The 20,573-nt window shown below is 49.7% G+C and overlaps 4 protein-coding genes across 9 annotated transcripts in view; 3 read left to right on the top strand and 1 right to left on the bottom strand.

Annotated features, from left to right (window-relative positions):
* The window catches only part of LOC146010228 (uncharacterized), a 239,166-nt gene extending 223,201 nt beyond the window's left edge, over positions 1-15,965 (top strand). The window contains exon 7 of the mRNA XM_083151264.1: positions 14,736-15,965. Coding sequence (XP_083007390.1) covers positions 14,736-15,964 — 1,229 coding nt within the window. The 3' untranslated portion in view covers position 15,965. The remainder of the gene's footprint in view (positions 1-14,735) is intronic.
* Positions 1-20,573, top strand: part of LOC146010130 (uncharacterized) — a 424,288-nt gene that overhangs the window by 215,534 nt on the left and 188,181 nt on the right. For 2 of the 4 annotated variants that reach the window (XM_083151062.1, XM_083151059.1), the window contains exon 2: positions 5,125-5,224. The exons of 1 other annotated variant lie outside the window; for it this stretch is intronic. In XM_083151062.1, the coding sequence (XP_083007188.1) occupies positions 5,143-5,224 (82 nt within the window). In that variant the 5' untranslated portion in view covers positions 5,125-5,142. Of the gene's footprint in view, positions 1-5,124; positions 5,225-15,875; positions 15,947-20,573 lie in introns of those variants that run through there. One more of the 4 variants, XM_083151065.1, reaches the window with a different exon arrangement.
* The window catches only part of LOC146010169 (uncharacterized), a 263,545-nt gene that overhangs the window by 169,992 nt on the left and 72,980 nt on the right, over positions 1-20,573 (bottom strand). The window lies entirely within an intron of this gene.
* LOC146010153 (uncharacterized) overlaps positions 1-20,573 on the top strand; it is a 360,112-nt gene that overhangs the window by 290,291 nt on the left and 49,248 nt on the right. The gene's annotated exons all lie outside the window — the stretch shown is intronic.

The raw sequence follows: 20,573 nt of genomic DNA, 5'->3' as shown, positions 1-20,573 counted from the left end.
TCACTTCACCGAGCTTAATAAATCTACCCCTCAGTGAGAATTCAAATGGAGAATGCTGAACCACTGCTAGTAGGGAGCTAAAGGGGTTACAGCAGTCTCTCAGGTGTCTAATTAGGGAGAGCTGACCATAATTTCACACACACAATGATTGCAGGCTGAATAAATCCAGGCAGAACACACTGAAGGACCATGCAGAATCAGGGGAACAGAAGAACAAACTCCCAGCTTCCTGACCATGGCATTCATATGTAATTGCATCCCATCAGAACTGTCTTGTAACCTGGTGGGACCGCCATGCTATGGAATCCTATTGTTATGTATCCCTCCTATTATCCCGAAAGATTGTAAGCTTGTGAGCAGGGCCCTCCTACCTCCATGTCCGTTTGTTTCTACCCAGTTTTTTTATCACTGTTTTTTCCAATTGTAAAGCGCAACAGAATATGCTGTGCTATATAAGACACTGGGGTACTCTTTACCTAGCACGGCACCCACGATTTTGATCGTGGGCATCGCAGGTAAAAAAATCTCGGGCACCCCGGCCATTGAATGCACTAAAAATCGGGTACGACGCGATGCCCGCGATTTCCCATAGGGAACAATGTTAAATTTCTTAATTGACCCGATTTTACTGTTCAATGCCTCAATTGACACGATTTTTCCATAGGAAACAATGTTAAATGGCCCACAGAGGCCAAATAGCCACCCTGAAGTGTGAAATGGCCCCCACAATTGGTAACGCCACCCCACGATCAACGTCAACCCGAAGCGTGGCGAGCGGCGGCGGTACGCGTCCTACGACCTTTTCATACCCCCACTATCCACGTCGGCGTGGAGTTGAGAATAGAATAGTGTGGCGAACGTAGCGAGCCACCGAGCCCGAAGCGTGGCGAGCGGATGCGGATACCTTCACAGGTAAACGCGTCCCTTCGCGGGCTTCACAGGTATCCGCGTGCGCTCGCCACGCTTCGGGCTCGGTGGCTCGCTGCGCTCGCCACACTATTCTATTCTCAACTCCACGCCGACGTGGATAGTGGGGGTATGAAAAGGTCGTAGGACGCGTACCGCTGCCCCTCGCGGGCTCGCTGCTCTCGCCACGCTTCGGGTTCACGTTGATCGTGGGGTGGCGTTAACAATTGTGGGGGCCATTTCACACTTCAGGGTGGGTATTTGGCCTCTGTGGGCCATTTAACATTGTTTCCTATGGAAAAATCGTGTCAATTGAGCCATTTAACAGTAAAATCGGGTCAATTGAGAAATTTAACATTGTTCCCTATGGGAAATCGCGTCGGTCGCGTCGCACCCGATTTTTTAGTGCATTCAATGCCCGCGATGACCACGATGGGCGCCGTGCTAGGTAAAGAGTACCGACACTGCAAATAAATAATAATAAAATATCTACAATAATGACTATAAGATACATAGTTGCAGCATAAGGTGGGTTCCATAATACATCTATACAGCCATCCTTATACAGAGGCTTAGAGGGGTGGGGTAGGGTTACTTACTGGGATCCATTGAGATTTAGAACTTCCTGTTCCTGTTGGCTGAGATCCTGATCCCATATGATTTGTCACTTATTTGTACTGCATAATGTTGTGTCGCTGTGTGACCTGATATTAGCCGTACAGGAGACTTAGTGCTGTACAACCTGCACTGTATAGTATAAGGGTAAGTTATATATATTTATACTAATGGGCATTAATTAGGCTGTTTTGATGGGGTTTTTTTTCACATCCAGTCACAGTTAAAACACACACAATACATTACAGCACACTTAGTTCAAGGACTGATACTTATATTAATCTACTGTGTGCAAGTTATCAATGTGCGATGAAGCTGAGCGAAACGTGAGTCTACAACTACAGTGCAGACCGCCATCCCCTCCGTTACAGTGCTCAGTAGGCAGCATCTGTAAGTGTTGTATACTCCAGATTGAGCACATGGCTAAGGATGTCCCATACTCTACATTGGTCTACAGTGAATGTTGAACAATGTTAATGTTCTTATTTTAAAAGTGTCTCATCATTGGATCTACTACCAGCGCTAGGGCTGTTGAGCCTGACTAGATGTTGGACTTGAAAGGGTTAAAATAACCTTATGTAATAAACTCATGAGATTGATGGTTCTAGGCAGTCCATTTCTATTTGGTGCTGAGCAAGTATTTTGATCAACTTCCAACCTCCAGTTATACAGGATCCATCAGTTGACACTTAAATACATGGGTAATTTATGCCATTTTATGGGATCCCAGTGGTCAGAATCCCAGCGGTCACCATTGTGATGGTCACGTTACCGGCTCATTAGCGTTATGTGGGAAGGGATGGATGGAGTTAGGCTACCAAAAGGGATGGCTTGGGTTAAGCTGTAGAAGGGGTTTTGGGGATTTTGAATGGTGGTATTGTCACCATCTCTTTATCATACCTGCCCATCGTTACTAATGTCCTGGTCTCCCGCCTGTCGCTGCTCCTCTCCTGTCCTCCCCCGCCTGTCGCTGCTCCTCCTGCCCTCCCCCCGCCTGTCGCTGCTCCTCTCCTACCCTCCCCCCGCCTGTCGCTGCTCCTCTCCTGCCCTCCCTCTGCCTGTTGCTGTTCCTCTCCTGCCCTCCCCCGCCTGTCGCTGCTCCTCTCCTGTCCTCCCCCGCCTGTCGCTGCTCCTCCTGCCCTCCCTCCGCCTGTCGCTGCTCCTCTCCTGCCCTCCCTCTGCCTGTCGCTGCTCCTCTCCTGCCCTCCCCCGCCTGTCGCTGCTCCTCCTGCCCTCCCCCCGCCCGTCGCTGCTCCTCTCCTGCCCTCCCCCCGCTGCTCCTCTCCTGCCCTCCCCCGCCTGTTGCTGCTCCTCCTGCCCTCCCCCGCCTGTCGCTGCTCCTCTCCTGTCCTCCCCCGCCTGTCGCTGTTCCTCCTGCCCTTCCCCCGCCTGTCGCTGCTCCTCTCCTGCCCTCCCCCCGCCTGTCGCTGCTCCTCTCCTGCCCTCCCTCTGCCTGTTGCTGCTCCTCTCCTGCCCTCCTTACCTGTCGCTGTTCCTCTCCTGTCCTCCCCCGCCTGTCGCTGCTCCTCCTGCCCTCCCCCCGCCTGTCGCTGCTCCTCTCCTACCCTCCCCCTGCCGTCGCTGCTCCTCTCCTGCCCTCCCTCTGCCTGTCGCTGCTCCTCTCCTGCCCTCCCCAGCCTGTCGCTGCTCCTCCTGCCCTCCCCCCGCCTGTCGCTGCTCCTCTCCTACCCTCCCCCTGCCGTCGCTGCTCCTCTCCTGCCCTCCCCCCCGCCTGTCGTTGCTCCTCTCCTGCCCTCCCCCGCCTGTCACTGATCCTCTCCTGCCCTCCCCCGCCTGTCACTGCTGCTCTCCTGCCCTCCCCCCGCCTGTCGCTGCACCTCTTCTGCCCTCCCCTCGACCTGTCGCTGCCCTTCTTCTGCCCTCCCCCCGACCTGTCGTTGCTCCTCTTCTGCCCTCCCCCAGACCTGTTGCTGCTCTTCTTCTGCCCTCCCCCTGCCTGTCGCTGCTCTTCTCCTGCCCTCCCCCCCACCTGTCGCTGATCTCCTGCCCCCCCCCCTGCCGTCGCTGCTTCTCGCCTGAACCCCCCTGGCCCATCGCTGCTCCTCTTACCTGAGTAAGTGCAGTCTCTGTGGAGTGTTGGGCAGGAAAGCCAGGATGATGAGGATCCAGTACGATGTGTGAGTGTTAAAGAAATGGAGATAACGAGGGGGCAAATAAGGTGAGAGATGGGGCAGTAACTTGTGAGAGCTTGGATCAGATTTGTGTTTCTCAGTATAGGAGTAATCACTGCGTGCTCCCATAGTGATGGGATTATAGCAGCATAGAGAGACCATAGGTAAGGCTGGGATGTGCACAGGAGACCGGGATGGACTCATATGTGAGGGTACAGGATGGAGAGGACAGGTAGCACAGTAGGAAGTAGGCACTGATGTTAGTAGGGGGATGTGGGAGGGCTGAGCGATGCCTGAGCTGAGAGATGGCAGTGTGTTACTTTGTGGTGTCCAGGGCTTATCGGTAGCAGTGGTGGATGGCAGTGTATGTAAGGAGGTCAGGAGTACAAGATGGCTGCCAATTATTGTCTATCTTGCGTACACCTAAGGAGGCGTTGTGCTGCTTTAGTGGCCAGCCATGGCTTATACTCACATCAGTGAGGAGTGGGAAGAATAATGGGAACCACATGATGAGAGGCTGTTGCTGGGGTTTGGTGAAGCTGCGGCACTGATATATCAGCTTAGCGGGATGTGCACATTCAGCGGAGGCAGAAGGATGAGACTGTTTCCGTACTAGAAGACTGGCACCTGTCATTCACAGTACCGCAGGCACCCAGGGAGAACCAGCACCACCAGACCCGATAACAAGGAGTTGGGCTTCAGTTTGCTTTGTGGATCTCTGCACGTAAGACCCAGGATTTGCACTGGATGGATGACCTGCTGGTTCTGCATGATAATAGCAGGAGAGCCTGGTTAGCTTTGGCAGAGAGGTGGGAACGTTGTTGCGTAATCACACAGAATTCTGCTGATATGAGGGTTCTTCAGCAGAGAGGTTCTAGTAATGGAGGAGACCTTGCAGGTGATAAGGTGCTGATCTGGGGGTGAGAAAAGTCTGTTCTAGAGATCAGAAATAAGTCCTAGTCTACAGAAACAGCCAGTGGCCACCCCAATGTCTATAAGAGTCAGTCCATAGGGACTGTCCAAGAGCAGAGGTTATGTGCAATCACCCATTGTGAAGAACTATTCCAACCCCACCTCCTTGTCTGCTTCCAAACCTGGAGGTATGAGTGAGGTGGAGAGAACTGTGTGAGTGGGCTTCAGATGAGGCAGTGTCTGATTAGTTTGAGCCACGTTTTTGCTATTGCCAGAGGGGTGAGGTTGTTTAAGAGAAAGAAAACCTAGATGGAGGCTGGTTTGTTACAGGGTCTGCATTCCACCCTGCACAACTAAAGAGTTTTTAAAGTTATATTAGACCGGTGATGTGATATTTGTTTGCTGGGTTCCTGTAGTATTCTGAATTAGATTTTCATCTAAGGAGAGGAGATGGGGAACCTGGACTTGGAGATAAATTCCCAACCAATAGAAGCTGAAGGTGAGAGAGATTTACATGTAAAAATAAAGTGATAGTAAGATGTGTGATTTATTTAATTAGGGGGAAGATCTGTGTGATATGACAGTGGAGGATATAGAGGGAGAAGAAGAGATGGATCAGCAGTGTAAGGAGGAGGAAATCCCTACAGACACCAGCACAGGTGAGTAATAATCACTTACACACACATATATATATATATATATATATATATATATATATATATATATATATATATATACACACCTGGTGATCCCTCGGGTCTGCACAACCTAGAGATGTCTGTGTACATTACCATATCCCTCATGTTCCTGCCTCTCCTATAGCACAGAAGCAATGGCACATTTATCAATGATGACAATGATGGTTCATTTAGTAGAATTGGACGGTATCTTTTACGTGTTCTAATTAACTAGCTACTAGTATGTAGTGTAATTATTCCCGTATAACAAGGCTTTTTAATTTTTTTTTGCGTTTGAACTATTGGAGCTCTGGAAAGAGTTGATTGGAAGCCATTCAGGATCAGTGGTCTCAGCAAGATATATGGAAAGAGATACATAGAAATGTTGGTAATGTCACCTTGTAGGCTACGGGATTCATGACCATTTTACTGGAGATAATCTGATATGTACATATGTAGCGTGTATTTAACCACTCTGTATCCCCTGCAGAGAGAGCCGGTAACAGAGATACCCCAGAGAGATGTCCCCGTCCTCCGTATTCCCAGCACTGTACAGAGGAGACTCACAGGACCCCACAGGAGGATCAGGTAGGTGGGATACACCAAAGTGAGTTTTCACTACATGATCTGTAGAGAAGCTGTGTGTGTGTCTCATACACTAATATTTTACTGTTCTTATTTAGGGTGGAGGCCTGATTGATATTAAGGTAGAAGATACAGAAGGAGAAGAAGATACGTATGTGACTGACATTAAGACTGAAGATACAGAGGGAGAAGAAGAGACATATGTGACTGACATTAAGGTAGAAGATACAGAAGGAGAAGAAGATACGTATGTGATTGATATTAAGGCTGAAGATACAGAGGGAGAAGAAGATACGTATGTGACTGATATTAAGGTAGAAGATACAGAAGGAGAAGAAGATAAGTATGTGATTGATATTAAGGCAGAAGATACAGACGGAGAAGAGACGGATGTGACTGACATTAAGGTAGAAGATGCAAAAGGAGAAGAGATGGATGTGAGGGGTGATCAGCAGTGTAAGGAGGAGGAAATCCCCACAGATACCAGCACAGGTGAGGAATAATCGCTTATTACATAGAGTCACATATTCTCCTTGTTCTATCACTACAGCAGCCTCCTATCCTACACCAGACATGTCCAAACTATGGCCCTCCAGCTGTTGTGAAAATACACAATCCAGCATGCCTTGCAATAGTTTTAGCATTCCCTAAAAAGCAAAACTGTGGCAAGGCATGATGGGATTTGTAGTTTTGTAACGGCTAGAGGGCCATGGTTTGGACATGCCACTCCTGCACCCTCCTCTGTCAGTACAGACTAATGAGGGGAATGTATCTGCCCAGTGGGAGAGGGGGATGGCAGGGGAGGGAGACACGAGCCATCAGCCCCTATTATTGTCCTCTTCTCTTCCTGTGCACATTAGATCATTGTCTGCTACCAGATCTGACCAATCCCCCCCCCATGTTCTCCAGTGACTCGCCTACATCATCAGTAGAAGGGACGGGAATAATAGCAGTATACAGGGTACAATGGTATGGAAGGTCATGTGGCATTACCTATAGTTCTCCCTGTTGTGTTACCCATGACCCTCTCTGTGCACCACTACATGGGGTATTACCCTACTATGTAGCCTAATGGGCTCACAACAGGGTTTTGGCTTTAGGTAACCCGATGTGCAAGTCACGGATCTCTGACTGTGGTCCAAGGTACGGGTAAGTGGGTATGAAGGAATTGTGGGCAGAGACTGGTTGTGGGGCATATTATAGTGTAGGTAATGGGATTAGGTCAGAACCAGATGGGCCGTACAATACTAGGGGACAGCCAGAATCGGGTCAGAGAACAGCCAGAGGTCACACTGGGAAGTAACTGAGAGTAGTATCATAGGAGTAAGCAAAGACTTGTCAGATGGACCAGAGCAGAACACAGGGACTAACAGCGGGACTATTACAGAATGGACGCCGTAGTACAGGAGGTAAGCCTAAACCTCTGCCACTGGCTAGTGCCTACAGATGTCCTACTGTGGGAGAGGTACTAATGTGGCACCAACATGAAGATACATGTTTGGCACCTGTCCCTATAAATCTTTCACGGAGCACCACACACCTCCCTGCTGCCACCAGGGAAGGAGCCAGAGCCGCCTATACTGGCACCAGAAAGGGGAGGCACTAGGCAGATGGGAGACAGAAGGATGAGATGGTTGCCATACTCGGACTGGCACCTGTCATCCACAGTACCGCAATTTCCCTAGGAGAACCAGCACCACCAGACCCTGTATCAGGGAGTTGGGCTTCAGCTTGCTGGCTTAGACCACTTTTGGTTGCTATGTACATAAGACCCAGGATTTGCACTGGATGGATGACCTGCTGGTTCTGCATGATAACAGCAGGAGAGGCTGGTTAGCCTGTGATCAGCATTATCAGGTGGATCACTGTTACCAGGATTACCTTGTAGCAAGTCTGCCTGTTCCTAATCCTGTTGGGGCACCAAGAGACTGGTGTGTGCAGCTAGGATGGTGTGGTACGGAACCTCTGCTAAGCTGGGGTGCTGGGCTGTCACCTTCTCTTCAGTGCAGCTCTTACCAAATGTTACCAGTTTGGCTAAACCAGAGATGCCAGCTTGCCCTTAGGATCAGTTTTGGGGCATCCCTTATGCCTTTCCTTTAAGCACTGTTGTTCTCATTCCTGAATATTGTTTTATTCCCTCTCCCCTGTTCTTTATGTAACGTGCGTGGGTGAATGCAATCAGCGGTGGTGGGCAGAGCCCTCAGCCGGAACCGCTGTTTCAGACGGCCACGGCAGAACCTACACTCACTCCATTGGCCTTCTCGGGCAGGTGACCGTAGATTGCAATGTGCTAGGCTTCTCCTTTAGCCGCCGCGTTCGAAGGAGTGAGTGATGCCCGCTCCGACCCCGATGTAACCAGGTTTTAGGATGGTACAAATCTACGGCGACCATCAAAGACAGGACCAAGAGGATGATCTAACTAACAGGGCCTAGTTGAACTGAACACCCTGGCTAACGGCACCAGGCCAAGGACGGGGAGTGTCAAGTCACATGCACCGGACCAACTAATAACGGGGTGCCACCACCCGTAGAAGTAAAGTGATAAGGTACCAGGCTCCACTGGAGCACTTACGTGACCTGGACCGAAACCTCCCGCAGCACAGGATGGTAATGTGCACACCGGAAGAGACTTGGCAGGACTGGATGGAAATACACTGACCAAGACGGAACCGGATAAAGACTGGACCAGGACAGGACCAAGACTGGACTGAGACCGGACAGGACTAGACGCAGGCAGCAGCAAGATGACGGCTGGACAAATGACTGGACCACGGCTGGACAGGACTTCACAGCACCAGCACACTGCAGGACCGGGACAACAGTGTGCTGCAGACACACTGTAATGAACAATATCACCAGTGGGGCTGAGCTGGGCCTGATCCCTTTAAATTGCTAATTCGTATTAGGAGGCCGAGCGCGTGCCGCCTGGCACCCCCTGGTTGCTATGCAACCTCTGGGCGACGCAGCCTGATGTTTGACAGCGTCCCCCGGCCGGGCGGAAATAATGCGCCTCGGCCGGGTGGACGTGGCGCTGCCTGCCCGGACACCGCCCGGTGGAAGTGCCCGGGCCACCCTTCTAAGGGTGCCAGGACTCTGCTGCGTGGCTGACAGTACCCCCTTCCCCCCTTGAGGAGAGGTTTGGAAACCTCTACCCCCAGGCTTATGAGGGAATTCCTGAAAGAACCTTTTCTTGAGGCTGTGAGCATGAACATCTCTGTCCGGAGCCCACGATCTCTCTTTTGGCCCGAACCCCTTCCTATGGACCAAAAACTGAAGGGAACCACGAACAAATTTGGAGTCCAGAATTTTCTCCACAAGAAACTCCTGTTGTCCCTGCACATCCACAGAAGGGATTCCTCTGATAACCTTGGCCCTTATTCTGATCGGTGCGGATATTCCCGCTTGCGTACGGCCCGCCGATGTTTATCGTCTGCGCATGTGCAGAGGTCACTCTGCGCATGTGCAGGCGATTTCGCCGCATGGATTCTTTATACGCCGCACAGGGGGCGTAGAGGGGCGTGAGGGGCTACTTAGCCTCATTACCCTATGCATACGCCCCCCGTTTCATGGGCGTTCCCATGCAAACGCGGGGCGTATGCATGGTAATGAGGCCGTGACGCGTGGGTACGGGGCGGGCATCTGACATCGCCGGATGTCAGCTGCCCGCCCCCATACATGATTTCACACGGACAAGTGTCCGTGTGGTCTTGTGTTGCGGGACCTATTGGAGCGTGCGGCCCTGCATTCGATGTTCGACGACCATCGAATGCAGGGGCAGCTCCCAAGACGGAGGAGGCGTATCCCCGTCCAATTTCATGCGGATCGCCACATATCCGCGTACGGACGGCAGGTGGCGATCCGTATGGAAGGCGGGGATTCGCCTGCACGGTTGCGGCCGCATATTCTGATCGGGCCGCACCGATCAGAATAAGGGCCCTTAGGAAACTCGTGGGAGAAGAAGACTGGCTTCAAAAGAGAAGCATGAAAGGTGTTTGCAATCCTGAGGGACTTGGGGAGCAACAGACAGAATGCAACTGGATTAACCCTCTTAATGATCTTCTACGGGCCTATAAACCTTGGCCCAAACCTTTCCGATGGTTGATGCAATTTGATATTCCGGGTCGATAACCAGACCAAATCACCAACCTTGAATGGACAAGGACGTCTAGACTTATCCGCAAACACCTTTTCTTTGAAGGCTGTCTCCTTCAAAGCATCATGTATCTTTCTCCATGTAGCCTTAAAACAAAAGGCCCTAAACGGAGCAGAGGAAGAAGCTTGAAGAAAAGAATTAGCCTGGGGATGGTAACCATAAACTGCGAAAAAGGGTGACACTTTGGAGGCCGAATGCACCGCATTGTTATATGCAAATTCCGCCATGGGAAGACAATCCACCCAATCGTTCTGCAACGTGGAGATATTGCTTCAGAGACTGATTCAGCTGCTCAGTTTGCCCATTAGACTTGAGGGTGAAAGGCTGAAGTCAGACTCAGTTTGATTTTAAACGAAACACAGAACGATGTCCAAAATTGTGGACCCCTGTCAGAGGGCAATCCATGCAACCTAAAGAAATGCCGCAGAAACAAATAGGCCAATTCTTTGGCTGAAGGCAATTGCTTCAGTGCCACAAAAGGCGCCATTTTGGAAAACCTTTCAACGATCACCCAAATGGTTTGACAGCCGGCTGAAACTGGCAAACCTACCACAAAGTCCATGGCAATGTGCGACCATGGCCTTGACAGGATGGACAAGGGCATCAGTTCTACAAAAGGCCTAGACCGAGGAACCTTATGCTTGGGACAAGCAGGGCATGATTGAACAAAATATTTGATGTCCTGGACGTTCCTGGCCACCACACAACCCGGGCTAACAAGTCCATGGTCAAGGAACTCAATAAGGACTTTCCGCCTAAGCGTCTCTGGCACAAATAAACGACCATTATGGGTCTGGGCTGGAGCCTGGCGAATGAGCCCCTCCAGGGTCAAACTGAGACCAGCCTGTATACAAGAGGCAGGAATGATAGGGGCAGCAGTTTCCTGGCCTGCATGCTGTGGAATAAAGCATTGGGACAGAGCATCTGCTCAAACATTCTTGGGACCAGGCCTGTATGTAATCACAAAATTGAAGCAAGTAAAGAACAAAGGCCAGCGGGCATACTGGGCATTGTGCCTTTTAGCAGCTTCAATATATTGCAGGTTCTTGTGGTCGGTAAGAACCAACACCTGATGATTGGCTCCTTCTAGACAATGCCTCCATTCATCGAAGGCCCATTTGATTGCTAATAATTCTCTGTCACCAACATCATAGATGGTTTGAGCCTCAGAGAATTTCCTCGACATATATGTGCAAGGATGAAGGACCTGGGTTTTGGGGTTGCTTTGCGACAGCACTGCTCCTGCTCCCACTTCGGAAGAGTCCATTCCCACCACAACCGGACGATCCACGTCAGGATGCCTGAGGATGCCCCCCCCCCTCCCCCTCAAATCAATTTTAGAAAACACGGCGGACCTCAACTGATCGAAATGGACAGAGATCAGAGGGAGAGTGTACGCATTCTTCACCGTAATCTTGTTTAAAGCCCGAAAGTCAATACATGGGCGCAGGGACCCGTCCTTCTTGACCACATAGAAGAACCCTGCGCTAAGTGGCGACTTTGACGGGCGAATGAACCCCTTCTTCAAACTTTCTTGGATGTACTCATTTATGGCCTTAGTCTCAGGAATAGACAGAGTAAAGCCTACCCTTAGGTGATGGAGCATCGGGATTAAGCTGGATAGCACAATCGTATGGACGATGGGGCGGGAGTTTATCTGATTTACCTTTGGAAAACACATCTGCATATTCCGAGTAGGTTGCTGGGATAGCAGACAATGAGACCGAGGCCTGGAGGAAGGAGGTATCAATACAAGAACCAAAACAACTGGATTTCCACTGAACGATATCCCCAGCTTTCCAATTAATCTGTGGGTTATGTTGGATCAACCAGGGATGGCCCAAGACCAGCGGGACAAAAGAAAATAAATCTCTTCCTTGTGAAGAGAACCAACAGTAAGTCGCAAGTTAGGGGTTTGAAAAGACATCTCCCCATTGGGCAATGAACTACCATCTAATCCTCTCATGATGATACATTGCCTTAAAGGAATAGCGGGGATGCCGAGTCTCTCGGCTAAAGCGGCGTCCAAAAAATTGCCGGCTGCGCCGCTATCGACAAGAGCGGCACAATCAAAACTAACCTCCCCATAAGTGAGGGTAGTAGGAATCAGTAGAGAGTTATGGGAGGAGAATAATTTCAGGCCCAAGTGAATCTCCTCCTCACCCACTTGGCCTGATCTTTTACTGATTTGCTAGGGCAAGAACGGTATTGATGACCCTTACGGCCACAATACAGGCAAAGACCAGCGCTGTTCCTCCGAGCCCTTTCCTCTGGCGTGATCCGAATGGACCCCAATTTCATGCGCTCTTCGGTATCATCCGAGGTATTCATAACAAACGGTATGGGGCGAGAGAGTGACGGAGCCGACGGTCTATTTTAATAGACAACTCCATAAGTTTATCTAATGAGCCAGGCACCAGATGTTGGATTAAACAGTCTGTGATGGTAATAGACAACCCATACCGGAACTGGCTACGCAGAGCCGGATCGTTCCAACCACAGTCATTCGCCACCGGCGAAACTCCGTACAGTACACTTCTACTGGATCCCTACCCTGTATCAGGGCCTGTAAATGGGACTCCGCAGAAGCTTCCCTATCAGGGTCATCATAAAGCAAACCCAAAGACTTAAAGAAGTTATCCAATGAGGCTAACACAGGGCTATCAGAGGGCAAGCCAAAAGCCCATGTCTATGGGTTCCCCTGTAACCACGAAATCACCAAACTCACTCTTTGCGCCTCTGACCCTGAGGACTTATGTCGCAGATGAAAGTATAGTTTACAACTCTCCCTAAAATTGTAAAAATCTTTTCTACTACCCGAAAACTGGTTGGGCAGATTCATCTTTGGTTCAGGTGCCACTACCGAAGGAGCTCTCTCCTCGTTGGTATCCCAGAGGGACAAATCCTGAACCATTTTTGTTAGACCCATAACCTGGGCGTCTAACGTAGGGGCAGTAAGATTCATGATGAGGATATCCCACGACCACCAGCACCCGCGGACTAAACAGGTATATTATATATAATCTGTTTGGGCCGGTGATAATGTAAGGTGCGCTGGTGCGTGCAAGCAGTGGTGGTGGGCAGAGCCCTCAGCCGGGACCGCTGTTTAGGACGGCCATGGCAAAACCCTACACTCACTCTATTGGCCTTCTCAGGCAGGTGACCGTAGATTGAGATTTAGTCGCTGTGTTCGAAGGACAAGTTAGGACCGCTCCGACCTCGATGCAACCAGGTTTAATGATGGTACAAATCTACGGCAGCCGTCAGAGACAGGACCAAGAGGATGATCTTACTAACAGGGCCTATCTGAACTGAACACCCTGGCTAATGGCACCAGGCCAAGGACGGGGAGTGTGACCACGTCACAGGCACCGGACCAACTAATAACGGGGTGCTACCAAACGAGACGCACGCCAACATAAAACTGTACACTTAAAGTAACGGTACCCCTAAACAGGCATAAACCCACAGCCGTGGGCCTCTCCGAATCACGGAGAGCTGGACTAGGACAATAATAAAAATAATTGAGGATAAAGGGCAGCTTGCCCGTAGAAATAAAGAGAGAAGGAACCAGGCTCTACTGGAACACTTACGTGACCTGGACCGAACCCTCCGGCAGCTCAGGATGATAATGTGCACACCGGTAGAGACTTGGCAGGACTGGATGGAAATACGCTGACCAAGACGGAACCGGATAAAGACTGGACCAGGACGGAATATACTGGACCAGAGACTGGACCAGGACTGGACGCAGACAGCATTAAGATGACGGCTGGACAAATGACTGGACCACGGCTGGATAGGATTACACAGCATTACACAGCACCAAGACACTGCAGGACCGGGACAACAGCGTGCTGCAGACACACTGTAATGAACAATATCACCGGCGGGGCTGAGCTGGGCCAGATCCCTTAAAAAGGATCTTGCAGCCAATCAGCCGCCGCCAGACCAGCCACCAATAATTGCTATTTTGTTTCAGGAGGCTGGCATCCCCTGGTTGCTATACAACCTCCAGGCGATGCGGGCTGATGTTTGACAGCGTCCTCGGCCGGGCGGAAGTGATGTGCATCAGGAGGACGTGACGCTGCCTGCCCGGACACCGCCGGGCGGAAGTGCCCGGGCCACCCTTCTAAGGCCGCCGGGACTCTGTTGTGGCAGTGCCGCAGCAGCACAAGTCAGCGCAGCTGACACTTTACTCCTATTCTCTTTAGGGGCTTTGTTAGGCAGAATAGTGACACCCAGTCTTGAAGTTCCCTTACACTGCCGGCTCCCAATACCTCAGTGTCTCCCAATGCACTAATATAATCAGGGTTACCTCATCTACATAAATCCCATTATTAGCTGCATGATATTTAGAACTGTAGGAAAGTATTTATAACGGAATAACTTGTACTCACTAATAGTATGAAATGGGTGAGGGGAAAGGGGAAGAGCGATATTTCTATATATGTATGTTATTTCCAGCAGATAAACACAGAAGCAGGAATACCTCGGAGGGACGTCTTATTCTGTCTCCAGATTATAAAACAGAAGATAACATCACACAGGATTCTCCAGAAGAAACCTCCATTACCCTAAATATACAGCCGGTGCCTCACAGTGCAGATACATCACCTGATACCTCTAATCCTGAGGACTGTTCTCCTGGTAACTCAGATACCGCTACACATAGAACAGCTCATACAGGGGCTGACATATTTACCTGTTCTGAATGTGATATGTTTTTTATTAATCTGTCAGTTTTTACTAAACATCAGAGAACTCACACAGGTGAGAAGCCATTTCCATGTTCTGAATGTGGGAAATCATTTACCCAGAAGTTATATCTTGTCCAGCATGAGAGAACTCACACAGGTGAGAAATTTCCATGTTCTGAGTGTGGGAAATCTTTTACCCGGAAACCAACGCTTGCTTCACATCAGAGAACTCACACAGGTGAGAAGCCATTTTCATGTTCTGAGTGTGGGAAATCTTTTACCCAGAAATCAACGCTTGCTTCACATCAGAGAACTCACACAGGTGAGAAGCCATTTCCATGTTCTGAGTGTGGGAAATCTTTTTCTCGGAAGTCACATTTTGTCCAACATGAGAGAATTCACACAGGAGAAAAACCATTTACATGTTCTGAGTGTGGTAAATCATTTACCCAGAAGTTCTATCTTGTCCAACATGAGAGAACTCACACAGGTGAGAAATTTCCATGTTCTGAGTGTGGGAAATCTTTTACAGACAAATCAACGCTTGCTTCACATCAGAGAACTCACACAGGTGAGAAGCCATTTCCATGTTCTGAATGTGGGAAATCATTTACCCAGAAGTTATATCTTGTCCAACATGAGAGAACTCACACAGGTGAGAAATTTCCATGTTCTGAGTGTGGGAAATCTTTTACCCGGAAATCAACGCTTGCTTCACATCAGAGAACTCACACAGGTGAGAAGCCATTTCCATGTTCTGAGTGTGGGAAATCTTTTACCCAGAAATCAACGCTTGCTTCACATCAGAGAACTCACACAGGTGAGAAGCTATATCCATGTTCTAAGTGCGGGATATCTTTTACCCAGAGATCATCTCTTGCTATACATCAGAGACGTCACACAGGTGAGAAGCCATTTTCATGTTCTGAATGTGGGAAATCTTTTATCCAGAAGTCAGATCTTGTCCTACATCAGAGAACTCACACAGGTGAGAAGCCATTTCCATGTTCTGAGTGTGGGAAATCTTTTGTGAGGAAACCAGATCTTGTTTTTCATCAAAGATCTCACACAGGTGGGAAACCATTTCCATGTTCTGAGTGTCGGAAATCTTTTATGAGGAAATCAGCTCTTGTTAGACATGAGAGAACTCACACAGGTGAGATCAATTTCCATATTCTTAGTGAATGCTTCAGACCTGATCTCTGGGCTGTGAGTTTGGAGCCCAGCGATTTAGGTAAATGTCACCCTGCTCACATACAATCCCACCCATGTGTATGGCTGTAAATGCAATCGCAGCTATGCGAAGAGGGGTGAGTTAACTCAACCATCAAATTAATCCCCACCCCCCATGTGTAGCTCTGCATAAACTGAGACATACTCTGCAATGTGATGGCTGTGAGGAGATCGGGACCACTGATGTCAGCTTCCCTCCCAATGGCCAGGAGCCGCCTGTGTTTCCTGGAGCGCTCCCGTAAAATGCTGACATTACGCCCCCAAACGCCCGGCGCCTGTCAATCAACTTGCATACGGCCATTGTCATTTGTGGAACTCTCCTACAGGCCATGATACAGAGCAGAGATAGAGGTAGAACCATGTGTATTCAGTCTTCTAGGTATGAGCTGTTATATTGCCTATCCCTTATTATTACTCTGTAATATACATTTCTCTTTCGTCCATCCTGGTGACACAGCTTGACCTAGGGATGTAGGAGGGTCCGCAGGAGCAAGGCACCTATGCTGACTTTTTGAGAGTAGGCTCCTCCCTTCTGCATCCCATAGTTCCCCAGTTAGTTTTAGGTGCCCATTAGAGTGGGTGCTGTGCTGACAGGCTGCTGTCCGCAACCATTTTTGTAGAGATAGCTAGGTTTTTTTTATTATATTAATTTTACACTAGTTAGATAGGCTTTGTCAGTGTGTTACTTCTAGCAGAACTTCACACACACTGAGAGCGCAGGCCGATAGAAGCGTATTCTGTCCGCTCCCTGTGTACAGATTGTGTGGAGTCTGTTCCCTCTGCACAGCGCTTAACCTCTTGCTTACAGAAGAGGTGGGAACCGGCTCCCTGCTAGAGGGGGATCGTGGGGGAGGGACCCCACGCAATGGCGGCCGCCATCTTGCAGGGGCTTCGGGGCGGAAATCCATGATGGAGGTGAAGCCCAGCACAGGACGCTTCCAAGTGATCCCAGAAGGAGGGGAGGCACTGGAGGTGAGGAGAAACACACATGGGAACGGCTTCCTTCCCCGCTGAAGCAGAGACTTGGTCTCTTCCTGCTCTGTGTACTGGCGCCCTTTTCTCTCCATGCTGCTGAGCTGAAACAAGGATCCTTTTACAGTGCAGAGTGAAAAGTTTTTCTCCTGGCCAGCGATTTCCCCGCGGATCGCTGAGGATCATTGAGCAGCAGACAGACCGCTAAGTACACTGCTACATTGCTTTGTGCATTTGCCTGACATTGTGCACTGTGGTTATTTCATGACTGAAGGGTGTAGTGTTGCTGCTCCGGGGGAGGGAGCGCAGGCCATGTTAACTAACTGCAGATTTTGTGGTGAAAAGTTATCTAGTGAACAGATGGATCAGGGGGATTTGTGCCCCTCATGTGAATTTGTGCCCAGTGGGGCTCAAGCCCAGAGGTCAGAGCAGCCTGAACCTGCGTGGGTGGCTGCCCTGGGGAGGTCTATGAATGCTTTGATTAAGGCTTGAAAAAGACAGACCATGTCATCTACATGGTCAAATCTCCTGGTCTCTTTTCCCCCTCTCAACCATCTCTGGGCTCCATTACCCCATCTCAGGGGGACCCAGCATTGTTGCAGGTCATGCAGGACACTGCTCGAGGTGTTCATGAAATTAATGTGTTTATGGAACAGCTTATTAAAACTCCTGAAGTTTCTTCTACTAGACATCCCTTATCTACACCTCCCCTGTTGAATGTAGATTCTGATGAGGTGATGAAGAGGGTGTATGTGCAGAAGATGTCTTTTGGGACCAAAAAGAGGATGTTGAATCCTCTGTCCCAGGTGTTGAAGATTAATTCTTGCAGTTAAGCAGACTTTAAACCTGTCTGAGGAAGATAAAGTACCTGCGCATTGTGTTTTTAAGAAGGTTCGCAGAGATGCGGTGACCTTTCCCTCAGATGAGGGTTTGGTTTTTCTTCTAGGAGAGGCATGGAAAGCACCTGACCAGAAGCTTCTCATGCCAAAGAGGTTTGCAAACAGTTAACCAATGCCAGAGGAACATGTAAAGATTTGGGAAAGAATCCCTTTAGTGGACATACCAGTGGCCAGGTTTTCTAAAGCCACGGCCTTACAGATTCAGGGGGGTGCGGCATTTAAAGACTCATTAGATAAGAAAATTGAAGGATGTCTTAAGGAGGTATTTGAAGCGTTGGGCTATATATACCCTACGCCCTATTATTGTCTCAGCTTTGGTCTCCAAGGCTAGGTTTAAGTGGGCTGAGGCTTTCGGAAACCAGCTACAGCCTGATTCTGAGGCCTTCACACTGGCCGAAAAGCTTAGGTGTGCGGCGGAGTATGTATGTGAGGCTAGGGAAGAAGGCGCAAAGATGGCGTCAAAAGTGTCAGCCATATCTGTGACTGCAAGGAGAGCTCTCTGGCTTAAAGCCTGGGAAGCGGACAGTGAATCTAAAGAGTCTCTTGAGGCATTAGCTTTTAAAGGTGAACAGCTTTTTGTGACAGAATTGGAGTCCATTATAAAGCAAGCCATGGGGGGGGGGGGGGGGGGGAGAGCACTTTCCTCCCTACCACATCCAAACATTCTGTATCCAAATTCTGAGCTTTTAAGCCATCCTTTCGCTCCTCCTTTCAAGGGGTTGTGTCTAACAGAGGGCAGGCAGGAAAAGGAAAGTGTCCAGCCGGTAAGGGAAAGGCACCCAGATCTCGTTTTGGGGCCTTTCTGAAAAAGCACACGTCCAAGAGCGAGGATAAATCCTCCACATGACGGGGCGGAGACCCCCCATTCTGTGTCACAAAAGTGATGTCTGTCATGGCAGCAGCCCTAAGGCAAAAAGGGATAGTAATTATCCTGTACCTGGACGATCTCCTTTTCAAGCCAGAGTTGGCGGAGAAGTTACAGGAAGATCTGGCCATTGCAACACGTTTCTTCCAAGACCCTGGGTGGTTGTTAAATCTCCCAAAGTCTCATCTGACACCGACACAGAGACTTCAGTTTCTGGGGCTGATTTTGAACATGCACCTACATCCGGTGATTCTGCCGGAATCCAAAGCAGCAGATATTCGTCAATTGGTCCTGATGATACTGCAATCTCCAAAGCCAACAGTTTGGCAGGAAGTGAAACTGTTAGGCAAGATGGTGGCAACCTTCGAGACCCTGCAGTTTGCAAGGTTTCACTCCAGAACTTTTCAGTGGAACATTCTCTCTTGTTGGTCGGGAAATCCAAAGACCATGAAAAAGGAAAGTCTGTCATTGTCTCTAGAGACGAGGGAGTCCTTGGCTTGGTGGACAGATCTGGAGTTGCTGCAGCTGGGACGTTAACTCAGCTCCCGGGAATGGTTGCCTGTCACAATCGAAGCCAGCCTCAGGGGCTGGGGGGTAGTAGTTCAGCACCAAAGGTTGCAGGGCCTGTGGTCAATGGAAGAATCAGGGCTACCGATCAATATCTTGAAGCTCCAGGCAGTTTGGAACACCCTTCGGAAGGCGGAGGATCTCCTGAAGGGAGTGGCTTACCTGAATCATCAGGGCGGGACTCGCAGCAGGATGGCAATGCTGGAAGTCTCGAAGATTTTCCAGTGGGCAGAGGTAAACATCCCTGCCCTGTCGGTAGTGTTTATTCCGGGGATCCGGAATGTAGAGGCGGATTTCCTCAGCCGGGAACAGTTGCTGGAAGGAGAGTTAGCGCTTCACCAGGAAGTCTTTCAGGAGATAGTGGCTCTGCGATTGACTTGATGGCGTCCAGAAGCAACGTTCAGGTCTCGGTCAAGGGATCTGATGGCGTGGGCAGTGGATGCCATGACGGTTCCATGGTGTTTCAATCTATCCTACGCGTTTCCTCCGTTCCCGATGATTCCGCGGGTCCTGAGTAGAGTGAGGACACAGGAGGTGCAAGTCATTCTGATTGCACCGGATTGGCCCAGGACATACTGAAGTTTTCGACGGACTCCTGGGGTGAAATGTAATAGGATGAGAGATTCTGAATCTCTCATCCTATTACATTTCACCCCTGGCGTCTACCTCTTCGGCCGGACTTGCTAAAAAAAGGGCCACGTGGGGTTTTGGGAGGTCAATCGCACAGGATCACAGTGTGGTTATGGTTTTTTCGGTACTTGTGACTTATCTGGGCGTCCGATGTTGAAATTGTATGCCAGTACCCTAAGCATGCGATTTGATGCGATTTCCCTTGAAATTCCCTTGAAGAGAAATCGCTGTTGCATTGTATGCTATTGTATTGCATGCGATGCGATTTGATGCGATTTTAATATGTACAGGCACCCAGATGCCTGTTTCATATGTGAAATGGCCCCCCAGACCCCATTTTTAATTGTATACTCACCCTGATGGCTAAATGACCCCCATTGTTAAAGCCACCCCACTATCAACGCCAACCCAAAGCGTGGCGAGCGCAGCGAGCCCGCGAGGGGCGGCGGTACGCGTCCTCCGACCTTTTCATACCCCCACAATCCACGTCGGCGTGGAGTTGATTTTATATAGTGTGGCGAGCGGACGTGGATACCTTCACAGCTATACGCGTCCCCTCGCGTGCTTCACAGGTATCCGGGTCCCCTCGCGGGGCTCGCCACGCTTTGGGGGGCCATTTCACAGATGAAACAGGCATCTGTGCCTTCACATATTAAAATCGCGGCAAATCGCGTTTTATGACACAATAGTCATTGTACCTATCACATACTAGAGCTGACTTAACGTC

Source organism: Crinia signifera, chromosome 6 (genome assembly GCF_055691185.1).
Source record: "Crinia signifera chromosome 6, ASM5569118v1, whole genome shotgun sequence".
Classification (NCBI taxonomy): domain Eukaryota; kingdom Metazoa; phylum Chordata; class Amphibia; order Anura; family Myobatrachidae; genus Crinia; species Crinia signifera.
Note: the sequence above shows the minus strand (reverse complement) of the source record. Positions and strands in the feature narration are given on the sequence as shown.